General features: G+C 54.9%; 5 protein-coding genes across 5 annotated transcripts; 2 read left to right on the forward strand and 3 right to left on the reverse strand.

Annotated features, from left to right (window-relative positions):
* Positions 1-1,679: 1,679 nt before the first annotated feature.
* BU25DRAFT_167606 (uncharacterized protein) lies at positions 1,680-3,254 on the forward strand. The gene is made up of 2 exons (XM_033700794.1): positions 1,680-2,602; positions 2,772-3,254. Exons 1-2 carry the CDS (start codon positions 1,789-1,791, stop codon positions 2,936-2,938), a joined length of 981 nt encoding a protein of 326 aa, XP_033558018.1. The 5' UTR covers positions 1,680-1,788; the 3' UTR covers positions 2,939-3,254.
* Positions 3,255-4,241: 987 nt separating this feature from the next.
* BU25DRAFT_349159 (uncharacterized protein) lies at positions 4,242-6,912 on the reverse strand (the record flags this gene model as incomplete). Its single annotated transcript, XM_033703235.1, has 3 exons — positions 4,242-5,990; positions 6,039-6,503; positions 6,628-6,912. 3 exons carry the CDS (start codon positions 6,910-6,912, stop codon positions 4,242-4,244), a joined length of 2,499 nt encoding a protein of 832 aa, XP_033558019.1.
* A 1,663-nt stretch (positions 6,913-8,575) lies between these two features.
* On the reverse strand, positions 8,576-9,893 carry BU25DRAFT_413996 (mitotic spindle checkpoint component mad2). Its single transcript, XM_033707178.1, has 8 exons — positions 9,651-9,893; positions 9,559-9,584; positions 9,471-9,509; positions 9,389-9,417; positions 9,198-9,343; positions 9,068-9,141; positions 8,746-9,012; positions 8,576-8,695 (listed from the first exon to the last, which is right to left on the reverse strand). Exons 1-8 carry the CDS (start codon positions 9,834-9,836, stop codon positions 8,683-8,685), a joined length of 780 nt encoding a protein of 259 aa, XP_033558020.1. The 5' UTR covers positions 9,837-9,893; the 3' UTR covers positions 8,576-8,682.
* A 326-nt stretch (positions 9,894-10,219) lies between these two features.
* BU25DRAFT_399954 (translation factor GUF1, mitochondrial) lies at positions 10,220-12,387 on the forward strand. The gene has a single exon (XM_033704950.1). It carries the CDS (start codon positions 10,267-10,269, stop codon positions 12,295-12,297), a length of 2,031 nt encoding a protein of 676 aa, XP_033558021.1. The 5' UTR covers positions 10,220-10,266; the 3' UTR covers positions 12,298-12,387.
* Positions 12,388-13,333: 946 nt separating this feature from the next.
* On the reverse strand, positions 13,334-15,048 carry BU25DRAFT_349246 (MFS general substrate transporter; the record flags this gene model as incomplete). The annotated part of the gene is made up of 2 exons (XM_033703240.1): positions 13,334-13,577; positions 13,751-15,048. 2 exons carry the CDS (start codon positions 15,046-15,048, stop codon positions 13,334-13,336), a joined length of 1,542 nt encoding a protein of 513 aa, XP_033558022.1.
* Between the last annotated feature and the right edge of the window lie 1,702 nt (positions 15,049-16,750).

Consider the following 16,750-nt stretch of genomic DNA (forward strand, 5'->3'; position numbering starts at 1 on the left):
CACGTCATGACAGACAGCAGCATGGATATCCTTCAAACGTTGCGTCCGCGGCAACGGGCAAACGTGAAAGACCATACTCGAAATAGACAAACCCAACATCTGGACATCGTCGAGGCGTGTCGATATGTCAGGTACCGGGGTGCGGAGATGAGGCCGAGACGACTGGAGGGCTGTTGGCCGCTGATGTCATTAGTGCTAGTGCATATCTAGCGTCGATATGTGGTTGTAAAGTTTGTCGATCAGATCAAGGAGATTTCGACATGAGCAACAATTCCTTCAAACCTTGCGTTGAAGCGTGTGCAAATGCATTGGCAATTCTTGCGATGCCTGACATTGTCGCGATCGCTCAAAAGCAAAGAAGGTCCGGGATTCGTGCGACTTCGCCATCGCAGGCAAGGCTGTCTGGCCAACATGCTACAGGGATTGAGATCCTGCAAGATGAACGCTGGTTCAACGATCATCAAAAGTACCCACCTCGGCGAACCACATCGCACGGTAATGACCTCGCCATGGCTTGCCCGTTGGGTTTGCACGTTCTCCAGCGGAAAACGCGCCCCTCCAATCGGTTGACGATCATGAAGTAAAACAACAAAAGTGAACCTTCCGAGATCCGGCTCTTCGCTTAGCGTGATATCGTCCTGTAGTTGGTGAAGTTGGTCGTTATGCCGCTGAGGTGTGAACGCGCAGCATCTGCTGTATCACCAAATGTAGAGCTCACCTTGACGTCCTACACGCATACTCGATGCAGCAGACGCGCACGCATCCTTGTAGATATTGACAATGAACGAGGATTGCTCGATGAACGTGCATGCAATCCTGCGAGACGATGAGCAACAACGCAGCAAGTTCCGGACCAGTTAGCCAGCGAGCGTCAGCCGCAGACGGTTCGCAACTAGCAAGGGTTGCTGTCTTGCCGTGTTTTGGGTTCTCTTGGATGAGGAACTCGAAAGCGAGTGACATGTTCGCGACAGCAAAGCCCGGTAGAGATCACATGTGAGTGTTGGAAGGAAGAGGAAGGACAGCCTCGGGCAAGATTCCTTCCACCAAGTCTCAGCCTCAGCCACAGCGCACTGCCCCGCTAAATGACGCCCTTTCTACATCTACACTTTCCTTCTATCTTGATAAAAATCTACAATGGTATTTCTGTGTACATACGGCAAACGACTTGCACTAGGGCCAATACACTACGCGCAACCCGCCAAAGAGGTCGACGCCCCAATGGCAATGTGTCAAACTCACCAAGGAGCTTTTACTCACGTTTTTGCCTTAACATAGAAGACTACCATTAATTGTATACACCGCGTTCATGCCAGACGACGCCATTCATTCCGGAGGCCGTCTCTGGCTCTCACTATTCATGTCCATCAATGATCCCAGCCACAGACTTGCCGCGCTGCAATGCTCCGCCCTTTTCCTACGTCCTACTAGTGAGGGCGTTGCACAGCCTCAGGCAGACTTTAGTCACATCTTTGAGATGCTGTTTGATAACACGAAGAGGTATAAACGCATTCGTGCAGCCGATTATTCCTCAGGTTTCTCAGCTCGCCCAGTATCCAGTCTTCTTTACTGAGTGCACTGCATATCTAGACCTGCCAACACCGCAAACGCAACAAGTCTGCGTCGTCCGTTACATACTAAACACTTCGCACGATCACAGCAGTTCTCTTTATTGAGTGCACTGCTAGACCTACAACCGAGCTCGTACGCACATCGCTGCGTTTCGAGCAACCGTCGCGAAGTACTGCAGCTGCACCGCTATAATACCCATTCCGGATAACCTCGAGCATAATGGAGGAGCCAACAACAGTCCTCCGCCACTACCAAGACAACTGCTCGAGTCTGAACCTCTCCCTCGCCCGCCAAGTTGAAGGCATGGAGCAAGCCGAACCCAACAAATCCTACCTAGACCTGCGCTCCGCATCTCGCGCGCGGTATCATCACCTCAGGAAACGCCAATCCCTAACTCTCCGCTGGAAACACTGCCATCTCGACTGCCCCGCGTACGAGCACCGCCATCTCTCCAGCCGGCACCGGCGCATGAAGAAGTGGAAAGAGGAGTGCAATGAGGAGGCGTATTGGGATGAGCGGATTGTGAGGTTGGAGCATAAGGAGAGCCTCGAGTTCATGGATCCAGTGCAGGCGTACTACAACCACGGACACAACACCACAGCAATCGAGAGCCTGAGGCCTACAAAGTACGTGGAAGAAGAGGAGGCAGGCGGACATGACTGGGTCGATGTTGATGACTCCCCAGACGACGCCTTGGAGGTGGAAGTCATCACCAGCCCATCGTGGGCCTTGTCTCTCCATCCTCCCCCTCAATCAAACTCAAGCCCCTTCCCGGTTGCTGGCAGGTGTGTCTGGGGCGAATCGACATTCACATGGCACCGCAACACTTCCGGGTACTGGGAGCTTGGGTATGCGAATCAATACATGGTCGATGAGATGGTGGACCCATATGGATGTCGACAAACCCCCTTACCTCTATCCTGCCACTGCTGTTCTCCTAACTTCGGAATCCACGTCTGTTCCTGTACCGAGTTTGACGAGCATGAGCCGAGCCCGGAGGATCAGCAGCGGTGTCACCTGATGGAATGGCTCAGTGAGGAGGCTCGGGATGCGATGCTGCGCGCAGACATCGCCTTCGCTCTGAGGCAATGGCTCGAAGTCGCAGAAGAACATACTCCCGACAAGGACGCCGAGCTGGAACTGAAAGCAGCGGGGAAAGGGGAGGAGTGGGCATTGATACGCCCCGCTCAGCACGCGCCCAGCTTCGCCTCTCTCGAGTGGGATCTCGTATCCACATTGTCCTCCACGGGAAGTTGGAGGATTCTGGATGTCGCGTAGCGTACTGTCACAATGTATAACAAACCCAAGCCTGTGCAACGGTACACACGGCAAGTCCGTTCGATCGCTTGACTCGTCCGTAGATCTTTGAGATCGTGCGGTATCAAGCCAAGTGTACCATCGTGTCTACCTCCCCTCGGTCTTTTTGCGTCTATGACTGCATTGCGCTTCGTCTCATCAAACACCTCCCATATCTTTGCGTCCTTGAACAAGCGTCCTTCTTCCGAGCAATCCCCCTGTGTGCCGTGCGCTTGCAGTACCAGTGATCCCGTGATACGCAATACATCAGTTTGTTAGCACACATTCTTCAAACTTGACTGAGATTGCAGTGTCTAGACAGTCTTCTGGTAATACATTCATTGGATGTGTGAGAGTTAGTCCGTCTTTGTCTAGCTCATTGCGTGCTGGGATCGAAGATGCGTGGGTGTGAGCAGGGAGCCGGAGAGAGTGAGAGTGAGAGATAGTGTGTGGGCATGCTGAGAGAGAGCGGACATGCTCGTAAGTAGTGATTAATTCGCAATCTTCGGTCCCTCTCTAAGTAATGGTAGTTGCGGCGGCAGTGTGTGAAGCGAGAGAAAGATGGTAGCTTGCTCGTGTCGCGTGTACGGTTTTGGAGTCTACTCATGTTCCTGCGCCTCATTCCCTACCTCCTAGACATCTCGAAAGGAGCAATGGCGGGAGAGGTTAGTAGACTGGATGAGCGGCGACAACTGAGATGCGATGATGTAGGCAGATTTCGGCTTCGAGATGACGAGGTGGTATAGGGTCGACGATGCTGACAACGCTGGCTATGAGGATGTGGGGATGGGGGTGGAGGGGAAAGGGAGCACGGGAGAAGGGACAGCACGTGCGCCAAGCTCAGATAGGGAATGGGTCGTGGTTTCCACGCTGTCGTCTACGGATAGTTGGAGGGTTATGGTTGTTGGGTAGGGCCCTGCGCGTTCCATGGGCTGGTGTGGAGACGACTCTGGTTTGGTTGTGGGTGACGACCACTGGTTCTGCGAGGGGCTCCAGAGGGGTTGACATGGAGATCTACATATGTCAAATGGATCACAGGGTGTCCGTCCAGAGTTTTGATTCTGCCATTGTCCAATCAAGCGGTTACATGTGTCAATGGCATGTCAAACCATGGTTTGCTGGAAATCATCTTATGGCGACGTCCGAGAGGAGGGGTAGTTTTCACAGAGATTGAACACCTCGGAGCGCATGGGTATTACTAAAGAATGTATTCCTTCTACGCGCATTCTAAGAGCAACAAATCGTGGCCGACTCAAAAGCTCAAAGGCCTGACGCCTTTTATAAAATATTACTGACATCTCAGCGTATATAAAGAGCGTGCCACTCATATCCATATAACATAAGTGAGGGTAAGAAAGAGACCCGAGGCAGCGCCTTCACCAAGTGAAGGTCATCAATTGCGGGTTAAGAACAATAGGAAGCAAAAAGTGATTGACAACCACCAAGCCCATAGGGAAGACCGCGGTAAGGAGGCGAATCTGCCAGACCTCGGGTACAACAAACGCCATGCAGACCATGGCCGCCGTCATGGCGAAGCAGAAAGCAAATGTGTACTTGAACTTTTTGGCGACGTCGCTGAGCGCGGCCCAGAAGGAGATGTCCTCGACTTCCTTGTTGGTGGCACCCCATTGCATGTCGATGCTGAAGAAGTGGCAGACGAGGGCTTGCGAGACGTGGAGGGATACGCCGCCGAGGAAGATGGTAAGGAGGGGGATCCATTTCAGGTTCGTGAAGAGCGCGCGAATGAGACCGCACTCGCCGATCCTGTAGCGCAGGACTGCGAGCGCGACGTTGCCGACTGCGGTGAAGACGATTACAATCGAGAAATAGATCTTGAACGAGTCGAGGTAGTAGTGGTCGAGATGGCCGTTGAAGAGACCAATGATGACGTAGTTCATGAGCGTGAGGACCCAGGAGCTGCCCAGCGCGTAGTATGTGCCAATGTACGCCAGGATGGTGAGCTTAGAGTGCAGAGGCATGTTGGAGGTGATAAAGGTGCGGAAGAGTTTTGTGAAGGGGCCCTTGAATATCCAGTCCTTGAAGGGGTGGAAGATCAGCTCGTTACAGCCGTATGCGTACTTCTCCCACCGGGCGAGTTCGTCGTACACGGTAAGAGAAACACCTTCCTGGTAGCCGCCGTTCTTGTAGGCACCGAGGCGCACAATGTAGCCTTCAGCCTGCAGGCGCAGCGCCATGTCGAAGTCTTCAGACACGGTGGACTCGGACCACCATTTTTCCCATCCGTCCTCCTCGCACTCGTATTCGATGTTTTGCAGGGCGGACCAGCGGAGGATAGCGTTGTGGCCGACGAAGGGGGCTACGTCACCGTTGGAGACAGCGAAGCGGATCATGGTGTAAATGAGGTTCGTGAAGAAGGTGATGCCGTTCTCGAAGAAAGAGTTTGTGACGTTCATGACACCAGAAGCGTACTGGAGGATAGCAACTTGGGGCGATTGCTCCATCTCGGAGACGGCCTCGAGGAAGCAGTCGTTGGGCACACGGGTATCGGAATCAATAATCAGGATGTAGTCGCCCATGCGGATGTTGCCATCGGCCCATGCTTCGCCATTGCGCTCAGCGAGGATGCGTTGCAGGGCAGTGCGGTAAGCATTGTTCTCATCGTGCTGAGTCCACATGTTGTGGCGGGGCATGGCAGCGAGCGCCTCCTCGACCTGAGTGGATAGACGCATAGCGTAGTTCATGTTGGAGGCCTTCTTGAACTTTCCGCGACGCAGGAACATCTTCTCGCCTTCGGCAGGCTTGGGGTTGTGCTTGGGACGCGCGACCCAGCCAATCTGATTCTCATCGTAGTAGTCTTGTCTAGCCCTGGCCTCCTCTTCGGAGATCAGCTGCATACCGTCGTCGTTGACGAAGATGTTGGCCGTGCCACCCTGGAGCTCGTACGTGGAAATGGCTTGCTTGATGGAACGAACAGTGGGTTCAATGACAGCGCGAAGACCTTCCTTGTAGACGGGCATCTGGATGGTGACGTGAGGCAAGGGACCGAAAGTGTCGCGGTGAAGACGGCGAGGTGCTTTGCCAGAGTAGTACTTGGTGTTCCTCTCCATCTGACCGACGGGACCGAACAATTGGGCGAGATCACCAATCAGGGCTTGGAAGAAGAACTGGATTGATCAGTACGATTGCAACGCAAGCGTGGAGCCATGACTTACTAGAGCGAGCCACGCCTGAGCGGGCAGGACGATGATGAAGAGCAGACGCATCCAGTTGGGATCCTGAATGTGCTCGACAGCGACCCATCTCCAACCAGCGCCAATGCAACCGATGACGAGAGCAATTGTGGCGCCCTCGTAGAGACACTGCCACAAAACAGTCTCGCGGGGCTTCTCTTCCATACCGGCCTCCTCCTCTGTCATCTCATCGTACTCTTCGATTTGTACGAACGGCTTCTTGCTATCGCCCTTCTCCTCCGCGCCTTCTTCGGCGGTCGCGGGCTTCCAGGACATCTTCATCAGAGCATCCTGGATGTACTCCGCTCGTTCAAGCAATCTTGTGGGCTCGTCTTCCCATACCAGAAGTGTGGCGGTGTTGGAGATGAATGCAGCAGACTGATGTCTTTGGCAGTGTGGCAGGGCGCTAACGTCAGGAACGACCTGGAGGCGGAGTGTTCGGTGGATCTGGATGAAGTGCTCGTCGGGTCTCGCGGCCATGAAGAGTTGCAGAACTCGGGTGTTGACAGTCATGGCACACTGGTCACAATGAGTATCCGACCAATTGACCGCAATTGAGGTTTGTACATACCCTGACATTCAATGCGGCTACGGCCTGGTACAGACCAGAGCCATCCTCGAAAAGTTCAGCCGGAGAGAACGCATACGATCCTTTCGACTTCTTGACAAGTACACCCTCGCCAGGCTCGCCGCTTGTCCAAATCTTCTCTTCCTGCTTTGAGTGAAGCCATTGGGCCATAACCTCGCACTTCACGTCGAGGTAGCTGGGGCCATTGCTATTGACCGAGGCTGTAAGATCGGTCGAGGAGCCGTGGTAGGATGCTAGGCTGCCAGGCCACCTGGGAGCAGCCGGCATGAAAGGCTCGACTGGCAGTGCGGCATCTCCCTTCTTCTCTGTCAATTCCACATCCCCACCCTTCTTCTTCCCGAGCTTGAAGAAGCCCATATTAGTAGTGTGCTAATAAGCACGCGCTTTGAAAGCAAGAAACGAATGTGCGTATTTATAGTAGTAGAAATTGGTAGCGAGTGGTGGGAGTAAATCAGCAATTCTGGTAAAGAGGGTGGTGAACGGTCAGGGCAAACCGCCTGATGGATGCGCTAGGAACCAAGAATCCGCGACAATGGGCATGTGTTGGATACATAAATGGCGGCTTCGGCCAGGATTGACCGTACTGCAGAGTACAGTAGCGACATGCTGGGGCCCAGATCGAAACTCAGGAACAGGCAATAGGCGGGCGCTAGTCCCTGAGAGGGGGGGTTACCACAAAAGCTTATCGAGATTGTGGATCACTGAGACTTCGGCGTGGGCGCTGAAGTGAAAGCTGAGAGGTTCCGCGGCAGATCAACAGTAGTGTTGGCCCTGGAAGCATAGAGCCGGACCACTCTGTGGTTGAATTTCCCTTGGGTTGGACTCGCAAGGCTGGTCCGGTCCGCAGAGTGATGGGGTCAACGGAGCCAAAATTTGCGTATCGCTAACCAAGAGGGGCACTCGCAGCGATGGACTGACAGCGGTGGTAGTCTGGTTGCATGTGTCAGCCCAAAAAATCATGACGATAGGTAATCTAAGGGAGTGACTAGAGCACCTGGCTGTTCTGAACAACTTGGATCAGAAATGGTCGACCAGGTTGTCGTGGCGCGGTGTCGTGTTCCGAGTGGCTGTCGCTGGTCAAACGAGCGTTCGGCAGTAGCCAGCGCCCACGACAGGCTAGCACCCCTGACTAGGGGTCGCTCTCCCGTTGGATAGCCCGGTTCGCGTATTAATAGCAGACTTTGGGGTCTTGCGCAAGGTACGCGGGAAATCTCAAATCGATAGTCTTATCGACCTCCAAGCCTGCCTCAGCGTCGTTTAGCAGGCGAGCAGTCGCGTGACTCCGACGGGGAGCCTGCGTGGAGCTTAGCCGTGCTTTTCAACCTTGTGAAGTTGGCCTTGCTCGCGCAGCCTCGTGCAGCCCTGCATTCAAGCGCTTGCAGAAATGTATTGACACTGCAGATAGGGCGTCTGCACCCTTTCGAGAACCCGTACGTTACCGTATGCGGTGCGAGAAGGGATGCTACTGAGGCTGATAGGTCAGTGCGCCCAGGACGCCGCTTTAGGTTCAGTCTAACGTCCTAACGCTGGCAACGTCATGCTAGCGTCGAGCATCGTGTCGTGGAGTCTTCCTTGTCGTGATGCAGAAACGCTGGTTGACTGCTGTATACGGTAAGACTATCTAGGGTATATATTGGTCCAGGGCCCGCCCTCTGGTCGTCACAGTGTTCTGTAGCGAGCGCCCATGTGCGCCTCGGGCTTTGCCGAGAACTGAAAGTGTATGAAAAGAGGGACCGTGGCTACAAATTTGCACGTTTTGGTAGTTCGGGGTGTTGTTCGCCTTGCACTGTTTGATCAACAGGGATGACGGTGTTGGAAGTGAAGAAACATGCTGACCATTTGGTGTTGGGTCGTCCAGTCCCGGACGGAGGAGAGCCCGTCGCTCCGGCTGCTGCATGTGAAGAATACCTACCTGTTGATGCAGTAAAGATGCGGTAAGAGAGAGACAGGGTAGAAACAGGGTAGAAACAGGCTCGCGCGAAGATAGCATGCCAGCGCTTGCCAGCGATTGCAAGTATAGGTTTGTGTATATTGAGGTTATTCGCCGAGCCTGGAAAGATCAGTCTCAACACATGTACCACAGTATTGGATTCAGCATACCTGTAGCTCACTAGCGTATCTACTCGGTGATTGCTTGAGCTGAAGCTTCTCAACTGTACCTTTTCGCCATTCTTGATTTCTTTGGCGTCGCTGTCGCCCCACTCGAGAGGCACGTCTGAGTCTGCATCGGCGTACACGAGCACATTGAATGTGCAGTTACCGTCGAGCATCGGCAAGAATGTGACCGAGGCTGTGATCTGGCGAAAGACGGACTGGATCTCAGCTTGAATCTCAGCTTCTGTCTTTTCTTCTGGAACCTCGCCTCCTCTTGGCACCAAGCGTTAGCGCGCGGTGAATCCGTTTGTTCCTGGAGGTAACCTACTCTGGAACCGAGTTCTCTTGGTCTGTCGTAGTCTTGGATGACTTGGTTCTTGCATTTTTACCGAAGATCTGGACCTGTGGACAGTCAAAAGCTGCTCGTTGATCGGCGATCAGCCTTGCGCCCGACTCACATCGAACTGCCATCGCTCCACGTGCTCGCCGGTCTCTTTGCTGGTGATGACAACGACGAGTTTCGTGATCTTGCCACCGTACATCCACTCCTTGAGCTGCGACATGATCTTCTTGATGTACGCCTTGACTTGGTCGTCGGCGGTCACTGTCTGCGTCAGTGACTGTCAGCCGCACGCAGTGAAGCACACACCCATCATAGTCAGTCCATACTTCTTGACCCTGCGCGCCGTCAGAAAGTGCCACAGCCGGTACCAAATCCACGGCGAACTCACGCTGTGAAGTCTTCTGCAGGATAAACGCCTCGTTGGAACCTGCGTGGGTAAGTCAGGGTCTAGGGCTCTGGACCCTGGTCTATCTTACAGAATGGTGTTGATGGAGTACTCGAACTATGGTAGTGACGGTCAGCCTCGGCTCAGCCGGAAAACTTGAAACGAGCGGAAGGGTAGACTTACAAACTCGTTGACGATCTTGGAGGAGCCCTTCAGAGCCAGCTTGTGCACCTTGGACTCATCGCTCTTGGACGACTTGGACTTGGACTTGGAAGTTGTCTTGGAGGCTGAGGCTGACTTGGAGGCTGAGGTTGACTTGGAGGCTGACGAGGTGGTTTTGGACGACCTTGTGGTCCTTGGCTCAGACATGTTGGAGGGAGTGGTAATGCTCAGTGGCTGGGGGAGTGGTGGTGCTTAGTGGCTAGTGGGGGGGGGGGGGGGGTGGTGGTTTGTTGATGGCGAGGCTGTTGACAGGCCCACTATGACCGAGGCTGCTGGCCGGCGTACACAGCGCACAACAGACGCGTATGCGATGCAATGCAACGAAGGGTAGCAAGTGCAAGTCAGTAGCAGAGCACGTGAGGCCAATGCCGGCAGACGGATGCGGCGTAGTGGCGTGGAGACCAGCGAGAGCGACGCGGGTCAGGCTGGGTGGGAGCTGGAGCTGGCGGCGGGCGCTGATCAGATAAGGAGACGGGCGCTGATTAGATAAGGAGATGGCAGCGCTGAACATTTTCCAGCAGGGACGACGGGCGACAGCCTTGGCCGCAGCCACTTGTCGTCCCTCCTATGCCCACCGATGCGATCATGCGTCCGGACCGCGAGCAGCCTTCTGCAGGGCTGGCGGGCGCAACCGCGTCGCCCTCACGGCTTGCCTCACGCACACCCGTCGCCCGCATACCGCGGCCCTGAGCGCCTCCCGTTGCCCGCATACCGCGCCCTTGGACGGCTCCCATCGCTGTCTCGAGGCTACGCGCAGGCCGTCCGGCCGCAGTCGGAGCTCGAGAAGCGCATCGCCGAGATTCCCATCGAGCGGTACCGCAACTTCTGCATCGTCGCCCACGTCGACCATGGCAAGAGCACGCTGTCCGACCGCCTGCTGGAGCTCACGGGCACCATCGAGCCCGGAGGGAACAAGCAGATCCTCGACAAGCTGGACGTCGAGCGCGAGCGAGGCATCACGGTCAAGGCGCAGACGTGCACCATGCTCTACAACCACGGCGGCGACGACTACCTGCTGCACCTCGTCGACACGCCCGGCCACGTCGACTTCCGCGCCGAGGTGTCGCGCAGTTACGCTTCGTGCGGCGGCGCGCTGCTGCTCGTCGATGCCAGCCAGGGCGTGCAGGCCCAGACGGTCGCCAACTTCTACCTCGCCTTCGCCCAGGGCCTGACGCTGGTCCCCGTGCTGAACAAGGTCGACCTCCCCCACGCCGACTCGCCGCGCGTGCTCGAGCAGATGCAGGAGACGTTCGAGCTCGACCCCGGCGACGCCCTGCTCGTCTCCGCAAAGACCGGCGTCAACGTCGCCGCGATCCTGCCCACTGTCATCGAGAAGATGCCCGCGCCCGTCGGCAGCGTCAGCAAGCCGCTGCGTCTGCTGCTCGTCGACTCCTGGTACGACGTCTACAAGGGCGTCGTCCTGCTCGTGCGCGTGTTTGACGGCCAAGTGAGGCCCGGAGATAGTGTCCGGTCGTTCGCTACGGGCCTGAAGTACATCGTCGGCGAAGTGGGCATCATGTACCCCGACCAGACACCCCAGTCCGTGCTCAGGGCCGGCCAGGTGGGCTACATCCACTTCAACCCGGGCATGAAGCGCTCTCAAGAAGCCAAGGTCGGCGACACCTACACCACCGTCGGCAGCGAGAAACTCGTCGAGCCCTACCCCGGCTTCGAAGAGCCCAAGTCCATGGTCTTCGTCGCCGCCTTCCCCACCGACCAAGACAACTTCGAGCACCTCGAGGACAGCATCAACCAAATCATCCTCAACGACCGCTCCGTCACCCTCCAGAAAGAGTCCTCCGACGCCCTCGGCGCAGGTTGGCGTCTCGGCTTCCTCGGCACCCTGCACTGCTCCGTCTTCGAAGACCGTCTGCGCCAGGAGCACGGCGCAAACATCATCATCACCCCGCCTTCCGTCCCCTTCAAGGTCATGTGGCGCGACGGCACAGAGAGCATCATCACGAACCCCAACGACTTCCCCGACGCAGACGAGTTCCACTTCAAAGTCCAGGAAGTCCACGAGCCGTACGTCCTCGCCACCATCACCCTGCCGCAGGAATACTTGGGCGAGGTGATCAAGCTGTGTGAAGGGAACCGCGGCATCCAGAAGGAACTCACGTTCTTCACCGCCTCCCAGGTCATCCTCAAGTACGACTTGCCGTTGTCCCATCTCGTAGAGGATTTCTTCGGCAAACTCAAAGGCTCCACAAAGGGCTACGCATCCCTCGACTACGAAGACGCAGGCTTCCACCGCTCCTCCATCACAAAACTCAATCTCCTCGTCAACGGCCAGCCCGTCGACGCCGTATCCCGCGTCCTGCACACATCGCAAGTCGACCGCGTGGGCCGGCAGTGGGTGGACAAGTTCAAAGAGCACGTCGAAAGGCAGATGTTCGAGGTCATCATTCAGGCCGCCGCGGGCAGGAGGATTGTGGCTAGAGCGACCATCAAGCCGTTCCGCAAGGACGTACTTGCGAAGCTGCATGCGAGTGATTTGTCAAGACGGAGGAAGTTGCTCGAGAAGCAGAAGGAGGGGAGGAAGAAGCTGAGGGCGGTTGGGAATGTGGTTGTCGAGCAGGAGGCATTTCAGAAGTTCCTCGCCAAATAGAGATGGAAATGTGCTTGTGATTCAACATAGATTGTATAGTACTGTATATGACGCGTAGATGAGCGAACGAATTGTGATTGTACTACACCCAACATTCCTCCATCTCCCCCAGAGGCGTGCTGATAGAAGCGAGCACGACTCCGCGACCACGGTAAAGCGAAGCAGTATTGTCCACTGTCCCTATACTGGCTCACCATCCATCTCCGTTCTTGAACTCGATGTAATCCGACCATGCCTAGCCGAAACCTACACATCGCACAGCACAAAGCTGCACCATCGTCGAATACCTCCCTGAACGGGCGGGGAGGGGGGGATCACCATACGCCTTTCGGCGAGCATCTGCAGAGACTAGCTGATGCGGGAGAGTCTTGCCTGGCCGCGGCATTCTAGAGCCTCCTCCCATATTCGTATCTCGTCGCTGGAAATCTCTTTCGTGCTGAGAAGTGGTAGACAACCCATCGTACCCCGCGCGGTAAGAGATGACAATCAGCAGTTGGCCTTGGGTAAAAGACGACGCGAACTCGGGGTGATGTGATGGTCTGTCTTCGTCGACGTCAGTGTGACTGGCCGAGGGAGCGGCTTGGAGACGCACGTGCTTATCTCGAACAAGCTCGCGCACGAATTGCGCGGGAAGGGCTGAAGCCCTGTGTTCACAACCGAAAAGGGCGGACGGGCTTCGATGTGTGCTTCGTATTGATGTGGTGGGGGATTAGGTTTGTGGTATACGAAGGGATCTGTGTGTAGCTATTGGTGCTGGCGAGCGTCGGCTGGATGATGTGCCGCGCGTTACTGTGTACGGAGGGCTGATCACGGTCTGTGTCTGTGTTTGTGTGTGTATAGCGATCACCAGTGCTGTTCGTATGGCGTGCCGAATGAATCTACTTCTGTGGTATCGCGCCCAGGCTGCTCTCTTTCGCTTAATGAGTTTGTGTTGCTACCTATGTTGAGCCTGCATCTCTGGCTAGGGTGCACTGGGATAGTTTCAGGCTTTTGGCACTGCTGATGTACACGTACAAACGACATCCCCACTCCATACCTACACTTCCATATCCTTCTCTACCCCCTCGCCTTTCTCCCCAGCTTCCCTCCTCGCCACCTTCTCAGCGGCCCTCTGTTTCTTGCTATCGAGTTTGTCGCGATCTTCGCGCATTTGCCGGATCAAAGCGCTCTTCTCGCGGATCTTGTGCCCGTAGCGGTAGAAGACGAGTGGGATGGGGATCATGGCGAATTCGATCAGGGAGAGCATTGTTGCGGACCAGTGGGGGCCGAGGGTTGCGTACCTGGGGGTGTTAGTGTGTTGTGAGGAAGGAGGGGATGAGGTGGTGGATTCAAGAATGCTTGTTGTTAAAAGCAATGGATGCGGCCGAGGCGCACAAGTGAAGAATGAACATTGGTGCAAGGGTACCAAATATGTGAGAAAGAGTGAGATGGGTGTCGGGCAGTGACAACTTACATCTTCGGTCCAGCGAGAGGCAGCGTGCCGCCCATCATGCTCCTCAGCACAGCGTTGCCGGCCAGCGCCGATGCGGCGTAGATGCCGTACGAATGAACAAGGTAGTTAGAGGCATAGATGAACACACCGCAGTTGCCGGCGCCAAAAGGTATGCCCGCGAGGAGTGGTGCAATCCAATGCACATTTGGCGTACACGTCCACGCGAAAATCATTTCTCCGACCGGGACAGAGATAGCTGCAAGACACACCACGCTGACCATCGCCTCTGGGTAAGGTTTCCCAGTCTCTGGATCTTTGGGGTGCTTGTTGATCATCTTGCGCAGCAAGGGCTCGCTAAGGATGGTACACATCCCGCCGATTCCGATGCCCATGTACGATAGTCCGGTCAGACCGGGCGACCAACCGCGCAGCTCGGAAAATACAATGGGGTACGAGACAAAGCAGAGATACAGCACGCCGTACACGAGAGCGATATAGACGTTCCAGAAGATGCAAATAGGCTCGTTGATCGCCATTGACAGTGGCCGATACAAGTTCTCGCGCAGCATGGGCAAGAAGGCTTTCTTGTCATCGTAGCGCGAGTGCCAGCGACTATCATCTGTTTCTTTACGTTTCTTTGCGGATTTAGCGCGGAGTATGGCAGGCGCGTATGTTTCTTTGATGAGGAAGACCATGAACCACGACGTTCCAGAGCCGATCATGACAACCCAGTTCGTCCATCGCCAGCCTAGGGCTTGGTACACGAAGCCGCCGACGAGAGGGCCGATGACGGGTCCATTCATGGGGCCGATGCTCCAGATTGAGAAGGCGAGGGCGCGGTAGTCGTCGCTGACGATGTCGGACACGGTTCCAGGGGCATTCGAGATCATTGCTGCGCCAGCGATGGCGCCGAAGAAGCGCATGACGAGGATCTGGACGAGGTTGTTCGACAGTGCGCATGGTATGATGAGGATGGTGAAAGTAGCTACAGCGATGAGATAGACTGGCCTGCGGCCATACATCTCGCTTAGAGGTGCCAGCAAAAGCGATCCAAGAGCAAGGCCTGCAAGGTAGGTGGTGATGCCGAGGATGACGAGTGTTTTCGAGTGGATACCAAAGGTCGCCATCATGCCAGGGATGCCGCTGGTATAGCTGGTTGAATACATGACTACAACAAGTGTTGAGTAGCTCATGAAAAAGATGACCAGAGCTTTCTTGATCATGGGCCAGTCCTGGGGGTTCTCGCCATCGTCGTCAAAGTCGATCTCGAAGCGTGGGTCTGTGGTCATATTCGTTGTTGTATTCGTGATGTGTGCCATGGACTTATCGCCTGGCTCATCGAGGCCGGCATTGCGACTGAGAGACTGGTGTATTGATTGGACTTCATCTATGTCGCTGAGTGAGTCTGTCGATGCTGAGGACATTGAAGAGTGGTCGTCATCGTGATGGACCTCCAATGTCTCCGACTTCTCGGTTGCATGCGATTTGACCGATGGCAGTATTGTTTCCTTGGTAGACGACGAAGCAACAGCGACTTCCTTATCGTTGAGGCTCATGATGCCCTGAAGTCTTCAACCCCACTCTTACGGCTCTTTATCCGGCTATAGTCAACGAACACCGACAGCGCCCCTTCTCAACAGGCGTTCATTGACGATGAATAAGGGCAAACAGTGAATTAAGAGGACAGCGTCACCGCGGCTCGATGTATGAAAAAGCTTCGTACCAGCGTCGCGCCAGTGCGACAGGAGCCAGTGGCAGAATCCTTCGCTTCAGCGCACAAGGGACGGTAAGGGCGCGGCACGCTTCCGCGTCCATTGCAGCATCGGATTTGTCACGGAAATAACGGTCCATTGCGGTGTTATCGCAGCGAGCTGGCGAATTGTAGCAAATTGTGCATTGTGCCGTTTGCGGTCGCACCTTCCTAGGGAGACAGCCAAATGAGTGTGATGAACGACATGACTCGGTGTGGCATTGCTCCGAGAATCGGAATTCGTGAATCCCGTAGGCGATATGATAATCCGGCTGACGCCTTGCATAGATTGGTGGTCATCCGCTGGAAAGTCAATCGAAAAAACATGGCGATCATGGTCGAAAGGGTGGGATTGGAGGTGGGACTGGGTTAGCTTAGCACGCGGTCCGGGGAAAATAAACAGACTCACAAAGGACTTGGCAGAATTCCACCCACACCCTATACAGATCGTTCACTCTGCACTTATTTTGAGCTCGAATAAAAATGAAGCTACGAATTTTGATTGCAATAGCTTTTTGTGGTGTTGTAGCTAGTGCCCAGTCATTCTCCCATCCATTAAAGGGGGTGTTCTGATGATAGTTTGGATGGCCAGTGCGGGGTTGTTGAGTCCATTTATTTTCCCGGACCGCGTGCTTAGCAACTGGGGAAGGTAAGATGGAGAAGGTGTTGCTATAGGCGTTTGCGAAATACCTGCCAGACCTCGTGACTTGCGCAGAGACACCCACAACTTAACAATAACGTGAATTTCCAGTCTGAAAACTGGCAGTTCTACGCAGCCTTACACGCAGATTATGCAAAAGAGCATCTATCTTTATAGTGTTGTGGAGGCTGGCGGCAGAGGGTGTAGTAGACCTCCCCTTGATGAGGCAGCTAAAATATAGCGTCTTAGCACATATACGCAGGCAGTACACAATGTACGTGAAGGATTAGCTCAATACCTTAGGTCACGGGGTCTGGCTGGTATTTCGCAAACAACCAATAGCGTCTCAAACTTCAGACCTCACCTCGTCGCCGGCACCATCAAGTATGCCTTTTCCACAACAACGCAGACACCACTTGCTGTACGCATTGATCATGACGACTAATGCTCTCGACCTTGGCTAACTCTGAGTCCAGCAACTCACATCGACAGCCGCCTACCCATTGTCAACCTACTCTCAAAATCGGTCAACACGACATGTGATGCCAAAGCTGCATCTACTTCGCTGATGTTTTAAAGAGTTTGCTCGAATAGGGCATGCGACTAACCGTACGCCCTATCACATCTGTCA

The sequence above is a fragment of the Macroventuria anomochaeta genome (genome assembly GCF_010093625.1).
Source record: "Macroventuria anomochaeta strain CBS 525.71 unplaced genomic scaffold BU25scaffold_34, whole genome shotgun sequence".
NCBI lineage: Eukaryota > Fungi > Ascomycota > Dothideomycetes > Pleosporales > Didymellaceae > Macroventuria > Macroventuria anomochaeta.